Source organism: Anarrhichthys ocellatus, unplaced genomic scaffold (assembly GCF_004355925.1).
Source record: "Anarrhichthys ocellatus isolate YVR2014 unplaced genomic scaffold, GSC_Weel_1.0 scaffold157, whole genome shotgun sequence".
NCBI classification, from domain to species: domain Eukaryota; kingdom Metazoa; phylum Chordata; class Actinopteri; order Perciformes; family Anarhichadidae; genus Anarrhichthys; species Anarrhichthys ocellatus.
Window position 1 is genome coordinate 227325 of NW_022280187.1, and position 14793 is coordinate 242117.

Genomic DNA, 14793 nt, shown 5'->3' on the forward strand with positions numbered 1-14793 from the left:
TTCTGCAGACAACTTGGGGCTACATCCAGCCTCTCTTCTGGGTTCCACCCCCAGTCCAACGGTCAGACGGAGCGTTACAATCAGGAGATGAGACGAGATTCATCAGCCCCTTCCCTGTCACCAAGGTGATTAACCCCGCGGCGGTCCAGTTAAAACTTCCCAGGACCATGAGGGTCCATCCTACCTTCCATGTCTCCAAGGTTAAGCCAGTAAGGACCAGCCCACTGGTTCCCGCCTCCAAACCCCCTCCAACCCCCCGGGTCATTGACGGCGGCCCAGTCTACACCGTCAAACGGTTGCTGGGGGTCCGCTCCAGAGGTTGAGGTCGCCAATTCCTAGTCGACTGGAAGGGATACAGACCAGAGGAGAGGTGCTGGGTCCCCCCCAAGAACATTATGGACCCTTCCCTCATTAGGGATTTCTACAAGCGCCACCCAGACCAACCTGGGCTGTCTGGAGCCGGCTCTGGGGGGGGGACTGTAACATCCCGTTAGCTTCCTCATGTCTGTGTTTCTGTGTGTGTGTGCTTCCCCTGATTACACTCATCCCACTCACCTGCCCAGTCCACCCAGCTGCCTTCAATCTCCTCATCACCCCACACACATACTCCCCTGCTTTCCCTGTTCTGGTTGTTAGATCGTCCTTGTTTGTTCACTGGCTGTTCGTTCTGTGCCTTCCTCGTGTTTGATCGGTGTTCCAGAGTTCCCTCTTGATGTGTACCTTTGCCCTTCTTTTGTTTTGTTGGATATTTTTGCCCGCTCCGTTGGAGTCGCTTTGAGTTTGTTTTTGACCCTTTTTCAAGTAAAGATTCCTGAGTTTTGAACTTCACCTCGTGTCTTATCTGCGATTGAGTCCCGGATCTGCCCCTCGGCCTGACATTAGAGGCCACTTGTGAAACTGTGGGACCGGATTTCAAATTTCATTTCATTCACTGCCATGGAGGTCAACACGGGGACAAGCTTGCTCAATGTGAGGGTCATGAAAACATAAAAGGACTCTCTGGCTTTGAAAAACAGGCCCATCATATGAAAACGAATTAAAGATCTCTGATCAAATCTTTTACTGTTGCATCCCCTAACAAAGATCCACTTAAGACTACTGGCTCTAAATGAGTAGCCTGAGGCTTAAGCACGGCTCAAACACTCTGCTTTTAATGTGCAATAAGGGCGTGCTGGATGCACATGCACTGTTTTCTGTTTTCAGTGGTAAATATGTGGGAGCAGCTAAGCAGTAGAAATAGCATGTTAACACAGACTCGCATATGAAAGGACCGTTTCCTCTGGTCTTCAGCCGTACATCCTGCTCCGTTTGGTCCATTTGGGACTCAGGGTACCAGAAGGCCCAGGTCCCACTGGGTCGGTGCTTGTCGGTAATCTTCAGCAGCTCAGCCTTGTTCACCATCAGTGACAGCTGCTCCTCAGACAGACGGTCGGACTCCCCTTTAGCTTCCACCTCTGTACGGACAGAACAACTGCATCAAAGCCAATGAGGTTAGAGGAATTTAAGACTCACAGATAGCTCTGATAGCTCAGCAACTTAAGAAAACACAAGCAATCAGAAAAACACATGATGGAACAAATCAAATGATGGGGTTAGGGTGATGTAAACATTGAACAAAAAGTTCGGAAATTAGTGTTCGTAGATTATTTCTCTGTTGTAACAATGCTTCTTGGCAATAAATGTTATACCGTTGGAAAGTCTGTTTATTTACCTTTCAAACAGTGCCCCATTTGTAAGGAACATGCATTTCTGGGATGAGCAGCACAGCTGAGTATGTGGGTTGTGCCCATGAAAAATTTGCCAAATCTTCTCTGCCAATGCCAAACAGCTTATTCTGCTGTTGCTATTGACTCTTGTTTGGTGTTGTTTGGTGGATTGGATGATTGAAGTCTATCAGTAACAAGGAAGAAACAAGACATATTGGCAATTTTACAATTTATTCATTTAAACAGGAGCCTCGGTAGCATGTGGAAGAACCATACACAGCCACAACAGCCTGGCACCTCCTCCTCAGGCTGGTCACCAGCCTGCTCACACACTGCTGTGGGATGGCATTCCACTCCTCAAGCAGGATTTGTCGCAAGTCAGCCAACGTAGTTGTGTTGGTCACTCTGGCATGAACAGCTGGTCCCACAAGTGTTCAGTTGGGTTGAGGCCAGGACTGTTGGCAGGCCATTCCATCCTCTCTACTCCCAAATTCTGGAGGTAGTCTCTGATAAACCCCGCTCTGGGGGGCGAGCGTCTTCATCTTAGAGGATGGATTTCGGTCCCAGACTGTGGAGAAATGGGATTGCCACTGGTTGCAGAATCTCATCTCGATATCTCTCTGCATTGAGATTGCCTCCAATGAAGACGAGCCTCGTTTTTCCAGTGATGGAGATGCCGCCCCACACCATCACACTGCCTCCACCAAAAGGTGTTACTCTATCGGTGCAGCAATCAGCATAGTGTTCTCCCCGTCTTCTCCACTCTTTGACCCTACGATCCAACATCCTTAGGCAGAATCTGGACTCATCGCTGAACATAACGTTCCTCCACATGTTCAGGTTCCAGTGCAGGTGTTGCCGACACCAGCGCAAACGGGCCTGACGGTCAATAGCAACAGCAGAATAAGCTGTTTGGCATTGGCAGAGAAGATTTGGCAAATTTTTCATGGGCGCAACCCACATACTCAGCTGTGCTGCTCATCCCAGAAATGTACGTTCCTTACAAATGGGGTACCGTTTAAAAGGTAACTAAACAGGCTTTCCAACGGTATAAGATGTATTGCCAAGAAGCATTGTTACAACAGAGAAATAATCTACAAACACTAATTTCCGAACTATTTATTCGATGTTTATTTGTCTAATCCAACCAGGAAGTTAGCTCTGTGGTAAACTAACTGTAGGAGCAACTAATTTGATGATAGTATTTAGTTATTTTATTCACAAGTATTCTTTAATGATGTTGTTCCAATGTTATTCTTTCATTATTCTAGATGTTTGCTTATCTAAGATAGCTTTTTCTTTTGATATTTGTTTAGTTTAATTACGTTTTGTTCTTTAGTATATGTTTTTTGGCACTGTGGGTTATATATTGGAGTAGGCAGGTAAACTCTACTTGTATAGACTTTTCTAGTCTCCCGACCACTCAAAGCGCTTTAACACTACATGTCGTCATTCACCCATTCAAGGTGCCACCCATGCTCCCTGCCCATCAACCAGGACTCTAGCTAACATTCATACAACATGCAGGATAAGGACACACAAGGACACGTTCGGTCGTACCGGCCAGCGTTCTGTCGCACCGGTAAGCTGCGGCCTGTTGATTCAGTCGCACCGGCCGGCCGGGAACCCACCTCCGCCGGCCCCGACCGCGCAGCCGGTCTGCGGTTGTGGAGCTCCGTTTCCCTGCGAACATGTTCATTGATCTGTAGATCCACTCGGGTTTCTCCTAAAGTTTTCAAAAGCACCGTCCTGCCGTGCTATGGTGTCCTCAGGTTAACGTAGCATAGCTCCAAACACCAAGATGCTCAGTTAAAATGAAACACATTCCCAGCCATAAAATGTGCGACGCTGTCGCACATTCACCATCTGGTGAAAATGATTCACCATCTAGTTTAATATGTTCATTAATATGTTCATTGTAGGTCTGAACAACAAAAGGACCACAAACAACTTTCTTCATTTATTAGAAAGATTTGTCTTTTCATGATCTGATATTTCCCTCAATCATTTTTATCATAGATACAATTAAAGTCGGAGAGAGTTGGAGAGACGAAACACTTTTTACATCATTTATCATCATTTCACTCAAGTCACGTGAGGCTGATCATTCCCGAGTGTCGGGTTTGATGAGTTATATCATTTAAGTTTAACCTGAAACATGGAGCCTATTCATGCGAATCGAATTGTGTGGGATGGCTCCGAGATCTAGGTAGTGCTGATTTTTATAGCCTGAGTGATGACAGGGCCGTAACATAAGGAGTCCCCTGTGGTGCCTATGGCCCTCGTCCAATGAGACCCTAGTGTTGAGTTTGGATATACCACTTCAGGGGTATATGTTGCTGAACACCATGGCGTACCACTCCAGACATCGGTATATGCCGCTGAACACAGTGGCATGCCACTCCAGACATCAGTATATGCCGCTGAACACAGTGGTAGGCCACTCCAGACATCGGTATATGCCGCTGAACACCATGGCATGCCACTCCAGACATCGGTGTATGTCGCTGAACACAGTGGCATGCCACTCCAGACATCGGTATATGCCGCTGAACACAGTGGCATGCCACTCCAGACATCGGTATATGCCGCTGAACACCATGTCATGCCACTCCAGACATCGGTTTATGCCGCTGAACACCATGGCATGCCACTCCAGACATCGGTGTATGTCGCTGAACACAGTGGCATGCCACTCCAGACATCGGTATATGCCGCTGAACACCGTGGCAGGCCACTCCAGACATCGGTATATGCCGCTGAACACCGTGGCAGGCCACTCCAGACATCGGTATATGCCGCTGAACACAGTGGCATGCCACTCCAGACATCGGTATATGCCGCTGAACACAGTGGCATGCCACTCCAGACATCGGTATATGCCACTGAACACATTGGCAGGCCACTCCAGACATCGGTATATGCCGCTGAACACCGTGGCATGCCACTCCAGACATCGGTGTATGCCGCTGAACACAGTGGCATGCAACTCCAGACATCGGTGTATGCCGCTGAACACCGTGGCATGCCACTCCAGACATCGGTGTATGCCGCTGAACACAGTGGCAGGCCACTCCAGACATCGGTGTATGCCGCTGAACACAGTGGCATGCCATTGGCCCCTTTTTGATCTCGGGCGCTACTGATTAAAGATACACCAAACGTTCTTAACCATCCAAATCTGCTCCTGGTGTGCTAAATGATAAATTTGAGGCGTGTGGCTGATTGTTAATTATTATCATAGGTGACGCCCCTAAACACTATGTACGGGCTGCTGTTGTGCCGTGTGCAAATACTCTTGCCAAGACTTGGAAAGATGCCACCAAAAAGTTGTAAGAACAAGAAGAACTTCCGCAGTGGTGACATTGGGGTTTTGTTAAATGAACTTAAACAAAGTCAACATGTAATGTTCCAGAGCGTGAGTACTGGTGGTACAGGAAAATCAAAAAGCATCTAAGAGCAGAACGTAAGCCATTCAGAAGCTGAACGCACGCTATATTATTTCATCGTCTTAATGGGATCACCAAAAGTATTTCTTTAATAATCCAATCATTATAATCACTCTAAAATGTATAATAATGTAAACTTGATTGTTGATTGTAGGCTGTTAAAACAAGATGTTTTTTTTCTTATATTGGTAAGAGTGCCCTCGCCACTCGTAAAATGTTGTCTTACCTAAGAAAAGAGCAAAACTAAAAAAATATTGGTAAATCCCAGAAATCAATGGGTACTAACAAAATAAGAACAAATATGTGGAATACGGAAAAAAAATATGAGGAAATTTGTTCCTGTATCACTTCCTGCATGAAGCCAAAATGTCAAACTATTCCTTTAAGATGCAGAGACATTGACAATCATGGGACCAAGTGATTCAACATCTCAAAGCTACAAAGACATAGTGGGCTACTTTCCCCGCTGCACATATTATGTATGCATGCTTTGATTGATACAGTGAGTCTTATGTTTAGCTTCATCAAGTGAAGCAAGTGAAAAAGGCCTTGCACAGCCACACGGGTGTTTGTAGTTTTTTCTGATTAGACCTGTTAATAGCAGCAGGTAGCAGCAGGGAGCGTTGGAAAAAAACCTGCAGTTGAGTCGGACAGTTTTCAGCCGCCTTCAAAGAATAAACAGGAAGTCAAAGAAACAATCTGTAGGCTACTTATATTTTGCAGACCTCGTTTGGATGTATTCATGTGTTTGTAAATATATATGTATGTGGAAACTATTGTGTATCTGCATTGTATGCTATCTTTTGTTCTTTTTATGTCGGCCGGTGAAACACTTTGATGCTCGTTTTGATATTGTGTTGTATAAATAAGCTTTATTATTATCAACCACACAAGATATGATTTTAAACCTGAGACTAATAGCCAACCATCAAGCACTGAATATTACAATTACACAGAAAATTAGGATGTTCTACAAAACAGGGTGTTTGTTGTCAAATCTAAGAGCCAATCAGCTCTCTGATCTGGGTCATGCAGTCAGTGGAGAGCAACTGCGGAGCCTGGCTTCTAAAATCTCCGGCTGCCTCGCTCTCGTGAGGTTATCGTTGCCCACGTGTGCATGACGTCAGAGCAAGTTGGGATCAAGTCGGACACAAATCTAACCGGCATGCATTGTGGGCTGATTGCTGGTAATTGATTCTGCGTAGGATGCTCATCTCGAACGAGCCTATTGTGTGAGGTCACTAAACTTCATGTACTAATAAACAAAGGTAACAGGAAAGTGACAGATGCCAATGAAGGAACACTTATACAGCCCGTTATAAAATCTTAATATCAAAGGGAAACAGACAATTTGTATTATTGTACTAAAATAGTTTATTGCATGCTTTGGGATATTGTGCTGTACAGTAAATTTATCCATACATCAGTCTATAGAAGGTCTGTAAACTTTATTCCATAAATAGAGGTCATCTAAGTTTAGGAGGATAGATCATCCACTTTATCTGTAAAAACAGTTCCTGCTGTTGCACAAGTTGCCTGTGTCCGCATAACCTCATGTCCTCCTGACTTGTTTGGCACTGCTTTGTGTTCCCTCCTCTGGCTTCTCTCCGTGAGACTCTGCAGATGGAGAAGGGTTGGATTTCAGGGTGTGTTTTGTGTTTAGGGACGGTGGTGGTCTGGTGGGAGGTCCAGAGTCTAGATCATCGGCATAGGCTGCAGGACTACATCCTGAAAAAAAGTTCCACTTTGTTGAAGCTCATAATGTTTAGTGTTTGTTACCATGTATATTCTCAAAACTTCTCACTCTGAAAGGATGCCTCTGACAGATTCAATAAAAACTGAGCATTATTGTAAACTGGTATTTATTACAGGACTACTGTGTTTTGGTTTCTCTAAACACTAAAATCTTTTCAAGATTTTATTGCATCATTGATGTTTCAACTCCACTCTAAGACTCAAGTCTTTGCACTAAAGTGCAAATCTGTGGTCGGTTTGAAAAGATTCAGTCTACTTAAAAATTTGCTCTGACAATTTGGGAGATGTGAGGTGTCACTAGCGGGACCGGCAGTAAGCCTCGCCAGCACCGGGGGTCAGTGCTCACAGTACCCGCCAAGAACAGCCTTATCTAAGCAAGTCTTTTTGAAACTTTCCGCTGGTATTGACGACTATGTAGCGGTTAAACATTAGATATAATTTGGCTTGGGTGTATCTAACGAACAATCTTTGGTCTCAGAGTCGATTGTTTGTTCACAGGTAAAGTTAAATCAGTTTGGCTACTTAGCCAAACTGATTTAACTTTACCTGTGAACAAACAATAGACTTTGCACTTGCAAAGTTAAGGTGCATAACTTAAGTGGCATGACAAAGATGTCTGCAGTGACCCTCTAGGACAGTGGTTCTCAACTGGTCTGGCTGTGGGACCCACCATCACCCCTTAATGACAAGCCGCGACCCACGACCCAAATGATATCTATCTATCTATCTATCTATCTATCTATCTATCTATCTAGATAGATAGATAGATAGATAGATAGATAGATATAGATATATAGAGATATAGATAGATATATAGAGATATAGATAGATATATATATATATAGATAGATATATATATAGATATATATATAGATATATAGATATATATATAGATATATAGATATATATATAGATAGAGATATATAGATATATATATAGATAGAGATATATAGATATATATATAGATAGATATATATAGATATATATATATATAGATATAGATATATAGATATAGATATATATAGATATATAGATATAGATAGATATATATATATTCAAGAAGTCTAGTAGTAGTAATGTCTCTGTGTAGTAAACAACTGACTAAAGAAAATACACATCAATTATATTTTAACAAATATTATTCTCATTTTTCAAATTTAACTGGATGGATTATAAATAATACATAGAAATACATAAATAAATGTTCTTCTCATTTCAAGTAAAATAAAGGCTGGATTAAAAAATAAATTACATAACAAAATTCATTTTACAAAAATAACTTTCACTGAATTGATCTGCAGCTTTAAATTCAGTTCATTCAGGGTGAAGTAAAAAAGCCAAAACATTATATTTTTCTCATCTTCTAAAAAGAGAAAGTAGTGTGGGAAGAATTCACTTATATGAGTCTGTCCAGTCAGAGTCTAATGACTCTGGTCTCTCTGGCCATTTTTCTCTTTTGGAAATCGTCCTATGATTTGACTTTCACAACTCACACTTCAGCAGTCCTGCTCTGCTCTCTGTATCCTCGTCTCTCCCCCGTGTGTCACGGTGTGTGTACATCTCACTCAAGTCAGGAAACTTGTCAGAATACCCATATTTGATTGGCTGAGCTGCATCACGTGATGTGATTCACAACGCACCGGTCGGTGTTTTTCCTACACCGCTGAAAAAGTGCCGTAAATGCTGGAATAATGCCGCTGCATAAAACATGCCCTTCAAAATAAAATCACATTTATTTTTTTTTTGTCAGGCAAAGGCCCGCGACCCAAAAGTGGGTCGCGACCCACCAGTTGAGAATCACTGCTGTAGGAGACTCCACAGGCAGACCGGTAGACCAGCACCTCAAGTTCATGGCTCCATCCATTTGGACCAGCATGTTGATGCTGTTTCTGAATCCTGGTCTCAAGTCAGCTTCAGAAAAGAACATGGCACGGTGCTTGATCTGCACATATCTTTGAAAGGGACTTTGAATTGTAGTAATAATAAATTATTTCTAAATATGAATTGTTGAAGTCTACCAGAAATACATTTTGTCTGGTCAGGGGCTTGCTTATGCTTGAGAAGGTTTCCATTTATTTTATTGTTTGTCAGGCAGTGTAAGAGCTCACCTCTCTTACCAGAGTCAAAAAGTTACTGTAGCCTCCATGATCACTGTATCATAGACATGAAATGTCCCATTTGTGTTGAAGTCTGTCCTGCTTAATGACAACTGATGTACGTGACACAGATGAGGTACAACTACTTCTTAAATTGAATGTATAGTGATGTTTGTGCATTTAACTGTACAAGGACTATCACACTGATTATCAACCTTTTGATGTTTGAGTACCAAGAAGACAAACGGTAGGTGTGTACGTGAAAGTAGGCTAATACATTTAAATATTATATATAGTTTTGTTGTTACTTTATCAAACCTTTATTTGACCTTTGATCAAGCTAATGCAGTGTAATACATCAGCCCTGCAATAAATGTTTAACTCAGTAAGGTTACAATTTTAGGGTTTTTAGGAATTTCTTCCATCCAATATGAATAAATATTAGAAACGCCTCTCAGTAGCACTGTTAGACATTAGCGCAGCCAGCACATTAGCGCAGCAAGCACATTAGCGCTGCTAACACATTAGCGCGGCTAGAACATTAGTGCGGCTAGAACATTAGTGCGGCTAGAACATTAGCGCGGCTAGCCGAATGGCGCAGCTAGCACTGTTAGCCACATCCATACTTGCTTGCAGGCACTGTCAGCCCAAATGTAGACAAGCTCAAAAAAACATTGGAATCTTTGTGAAACTATGCTTTTCAGTATGACATCTAATCTGTGAAACTCTTAAAAGCATCTAAATGAAATTAAAAAAATTCAATAAATATAATCCGCACCGAGGGAGTAGCGACCTAGCCGGATGCTGAGCCAGATGTTCCGTCGTTGAGTCCAGCCCCCTGGAGCCTCCACCTCATACAGATGCTCCAGATGTTCCTTGTGCTGCAGCAGAAAGCTCCTGCACACTGAGCACACAGGAGACACAACCTGTTAACTGGTTGCTATAGCATTAGTTCATTTAAAAGAAAGAAAGAAGAGCTTGAGCGAGTGTCTGTGCTGCATTCACACACTGCCTTCTTAAAAATCAAACACTGTTACGCTCAGCTTTCAGATAGTCATTACTATCAGAGGATCTCTGTGGCATTGTGGGGAAATAGTTAGGGAATTGACATTAAAATGCCACAGCGGAAAAAAACTACTTGATCTTTATAGTGTTGTGACTTTTAGGTGTTTGATCTGCCATGGAACATGAATAAATCATCTTGGAGTGCATGGGGATGTGAACATTTTCAAGTAATTTTGTTAATTATTACCATACGGCGTCAATGCAGCCAGGATCACGACAAAAGAAATTACAGGAAATATACATTCATCTGCCAAATATGACGAAAGTGTCATCTAGATAATACAAAATGAAGGAAGGAAGAGAACGAGAATGTAAATTACCGAATAAATGGGCTTTGCGGGGGACAAAAGAGAACCTTGGCTGACCTGCCACCATGCTGGGTGATAATGGAGAGCTGACTCCCAGAAACTGCTCGGCGGAGAATGAGGAGCAGAAATCTGCCAGCATCTGAAGACCGAGGCCTCTCCTCCTCCAGCTCCTCCTCACCAGCACCGTGTCCAGAGCAGGCAACAGGTAGCAGCGACCGCTCCAGCCGTCACACAGACTGCCTGAAATACGTGAGTTACAGTTTTAACCAATGCACATCATTACAGTAAATAACACATACAACTGTAGAGTAGAGCACAATCCAACAAAAGAGTTTAACAATTTTCATAACGGCCAATATTACATTCACAAAACCTTTTGATGATGGTCCTTTCATTTTTCTGAACCATAACCATGTTTTTGATCATATTTATGGTCTGCATGTTTTTTTCTACAATAATGAATTGAATATACTTACATTTAAAAAGTAATAATTACCTCTTTATATAGTAGTTGTCTTTTTTTTAGAGACAGAATGCGCCATTCCTGTAAGTAAGGAGGAATCATAGACTGTATCTAATAAGTGGACGTAGTTACCGTGACCTCAACCATTGGTTTTGAAGCCTTGAGTTTGGCATTTTGGCCGTCACCATCTTGGTTTTAGTGCAACCACCAGAGACACAAGAGGGCTGAGAATAAAAAGCACCACATAAACATCTGGGCTTGATCTATGATACTTATACATATAGCCAAACTGATTTTAACTTTCTGTTTATGATAGTCCTTTAAATTAGCATATGCTAATCACTAGCATGCTGACTATTATGGCTATGGTTAGGTTAGTGGATGCATCTATTTCCATTCAGTTGATTTGTGCTTAATAGAAGTCTTAACCAACCTGCGATAGGCTACAAGCCTACTCTGTTTTAACAGGGTTACCGCGGATCCCAAAAATGTTTTCAATTTGATTTTTGGAATCTAACATCATTACATTTCTTAAAAAGTATAATTTTTTCTTGCTAATGGCACTGTGGTAATTGATGCAGGTTCTCTATGGATACTTGTTAAGCTCTGAGACTTGCCGTGCAAACATCCAATTTCAGGTGCCTATATTTTATGTGACTCTAAATGGACCATACTTTACTAAATGAACATCATGTTGTATTAAAGAAGACTTGAAACTAGAGATTGAGACCATAAACTCATGTTTACTGAGGTAATAAATCAAGTGAGAAGTAGAATCATTTCCTCATATACAACCAGAGGAGTCGCCCCCTGATGGCCAGTAGAAAGAATACAGGTTTAAGGCACTTCTGCATTAGCTTCACTTTTCAGACCAGGAAGTTGCTGCCTGGGAATTTATTTTAATGCTAGAAATTGACATGTAAAAATACATCTGTGACAGAGGAGCAGGAAGGAGCAACCTCCTCCACCCTACCTTTGTGTTTGATGGTGTAGAAGCCGACCGCCTGGCCGTCTCTCCACAGCAGTTTGCAGCTCTCGGTGCGGGGGTGCAGGGAGAACAACACCTTCTCCTGGGAGGACCTCTCCACCACCTGACTGAGCAGGAACACAATCACCCTCTCCATAAGCGACTGCACCTGGGCCAAACATGGACACCGAACCGATGAGAACAACCAGCACGGCAAAATCGCAACCTTAAAATCGAGAAGAGCTAAGATTTTAACTGGGATTTATATGCCAGATAAAACGATAAAACAAGCAGCAGCAAATGAAAATTTAAGCCACGACTGTTGGTTTCATAGCCTAAACAACTTTAACTCTGTCAACTGGTAAAACAACAAAAAAAGTAACTATCACTCTGCGAAGCTAGCATTAGCTCAAGCCGCTACAGTGCAGCGCCATCAACCTCATAACTGTGTCTTTAGTCCAACATAAACTTTGTAAAACATGATTCATCATTCTATTAAGTTGCTGACTTCACATTTTCTTTAGAGTTTACTTAGAAGTTGACATTTTCCTGACTGACCCTTGGATGACCTCGATGATAAGCAACTTCACTATTTTATCCGACTCCAGAGTTGTAAAACATTTGTGTATAAATTGTAAACTCATACCTTGTCGACCACAAATACAGGCCTGTAGTTTAATGAATAGAAAAGAATCCCAATCGCACAATATTTTTGAAATCTTCATCTCAAGTTCGAGAGTAAATTATAATGTTATAAAGAAGTTTTTAAGAAAATGAGTCATGTCTCATAAATAAACATGTAAATCAGCTATTCTGAACTTCTAATACGAAATTCTGGAGCCAAGAAAGTCGGCAGGAACAGGCCGTACATTCCTCTATTATACTCAAATAAGCATGACTGAATGCCGTAAAATTAAAAATATCACTTTAAATCAGGATAACAGTATTTGTTTTCTCAAAAGAACAAGATAATTGCCTCGTTAATTAACTTATTATTGTGAGAAAACATCTTTGTTATCCCAAGATGACGAAGGATCTTGAGGATACCGGAGTAGAAAAAAATGACTGCAAACTCGGCTGCTCTCGGCTTCCGTACAATTGCCATTCTCAGTCACACACATTGCACCAACTGTAACTTTAAATGCTGACATCAGTTACCGAAATCAAACCAATTCTGGAGTTGCTCGAAGTGCGTAAGACGTCGTCCACGTGCCACCACGTCTCATGCAGGTATAAAGCCACCACTGGAAAGTAGAGCAGAGAGCATTAGTCTTTTGTCTTCATGGGTGTCTGATAAGGACACTGAGTTCAGTCTCTAACCTTGTGTTGGATCATCAGGAGGGTGAAGAGCCAGCAGTGGGCAGTCGGGTTGGTCGTCCTCAAACAGCTGCAACCGCCTCACATGGTTTGCTGTTATCGCTACCTGAGCTGACAGGAAGACAACTTCAACAAAAGCTCTCTACTCGTTTCCAAAAACATCCTAATGTCAAACAGAATGGCTGTACTACAGAGGAAACCTTTCAGGAACCAAAAGATTAACCAGTGTCAAGAATGTTCACCTCCACCATGCTCCCAAGTGTTATCAGTAATTCAATTGAGAAGTAATCAATATATTAATATTGTAGAGATTTACTTTACTGAATTGGAAATAGTAAAAAAACAAACACCATAATGGTCATTATGGAAAAGGTTGTTATAAGTGTTATGGTACCTTTGAAGTCTGTGATAATTGAAACCACTCGTTATCATCAGGCCTTGACTCCAAAGAGGAGAGGTACTCCTCAGATGCTGATGTCAGGTCAGTGTCGACCACGGCTGGAAGGTCTACGGGGTACATGGCCTCTCGACAACACAACTGTTTATGGGATAGTAACACGCTATTACAAGGGCTTTAAATAATCAACAAGTAACGGCTTCGTGAATGTAATTACTTATCAATTGGGGATAAACTGACTATTTCGTTAGGTTTTCTCGAAAAAATGTCTTTCCACCATACTACGTCAAAACTCCTGTCAATTTAAAGTCGCCTTGCTTGTGCAAACGATGACTACCAAGTAGCGGGTACATTTAGACATTTGCCAAGCTGTTAGTTCCTTATGGTAAGATCGGTACATACATTACAGTAATCAACGCAGGTGGAGCGGATTAGCAAGCTAAACATAAGCTTTCAGGCAACACTTCCACAGTGGACGTTGGATGGATGATTAGTTTCTCCGTTAAAAGTCGTTTAAAGTTACCTCAATAAAGTCCACTTGACTGTATTAGCAAGGTAACTATTTGAAATCAGAGAAGTGGTTCGAGTGATATGTGACGTCCTTAAGCGACTTCACGTGCACGGAAACATTGAAGTGACAGTCTGACTGTTCATAATTGTATGACTGATACGCAGCGTCGCACTTTGAACTGCTAACTTAACAATGCTAACAAGCACAACATGTAAGGACAACAATACCCATAAGGCCTCGCAAAGCGACTTCATAACATATGGCGTTACTGTGGGCCTAATTTAGTACGGTGTCACGGTAACAATGGACTTACTTTACGACTGAATACGTTATAGAATAGCAGAGTTGCCGACGTTGACAGAAGCAGCTTTCTGCTCCACCTGCACTTCCCTAAATGTCACTTTGAGGCCACCCTGACGGTTATTTTCTTTGCCCTGCAGCGCCATCCACTGGCACGAGAGCGTCATGGCGTCACCGCGACCCCCTGCAAGCTCGTCAAGATCGCCAGCATTAGCGAAGAGATGAGCGGAAACTCATGAGGTAGACTTCAAAATACGATTTGCTAAAAACACAAACGTGGAAATATTCATTCCACATCCACATTTATGTTACGACAAAATGATTACTTCCAGCGAAAAATTCTAAATCCACTTCAACAGCATTTTGTGGTTAATACATTGTAATGGCAGGCATCAATATATTCAAGATTTAGTTGTGGATCTCTAAATATCAAGGGTTAAGGAATTTTGGTTCTAATTT

General features: G+C 42.1%; 1 protein-coding gene across 6 annotated transcripts; it reads right to left on the minus strand.

Moving 5' to 3' along the window:
• Positions 1–558: 558 nt before the first annotated feature.
• fam169b (family with sequence similarity 169 member B) lies at positions 559–14418 on the minus strand. Of its 6 annotated transcripts, none has more exons than XM_031877982.1 (8): positions 14348–14418; positions 13521–13664; positions 13130–13232; positions 12968–13053; positions 11816–11978; positions 10437–10619; positions 9785–9910; positions 559–1454 (listed from the first exon to the last, which is right to left on the minus strand). In XM_031877982.1, exons 2-8 carry the CDS (start codon positions 13644–13646, stop codon positions 1105–1107), a joined length of 1137 nt encoding a protein of 378 aa, XP_031733842.1. In that variant the 5' UTR covers positions 13647–13664; positions 14348–14418; the 3' UTR covers positions 559–1104. The 6 variants fall into 6 exon arrangements, with proteins under 6 accessions (XP_031733842.1, XP_031733839.1, XP_031733841.1 ...); XM_031877979.1 differs by having other exon boundaries at positions 10392–10619; XM_031877981.1 differs by lacking the exon at positions 14348–14418 and adding an exon at positions 14047–14337 and having other exon boundaries at positions 10392–10619.
• Between the last annotated feature and the right edge of the window lie 375 nt (positions 14419–14793).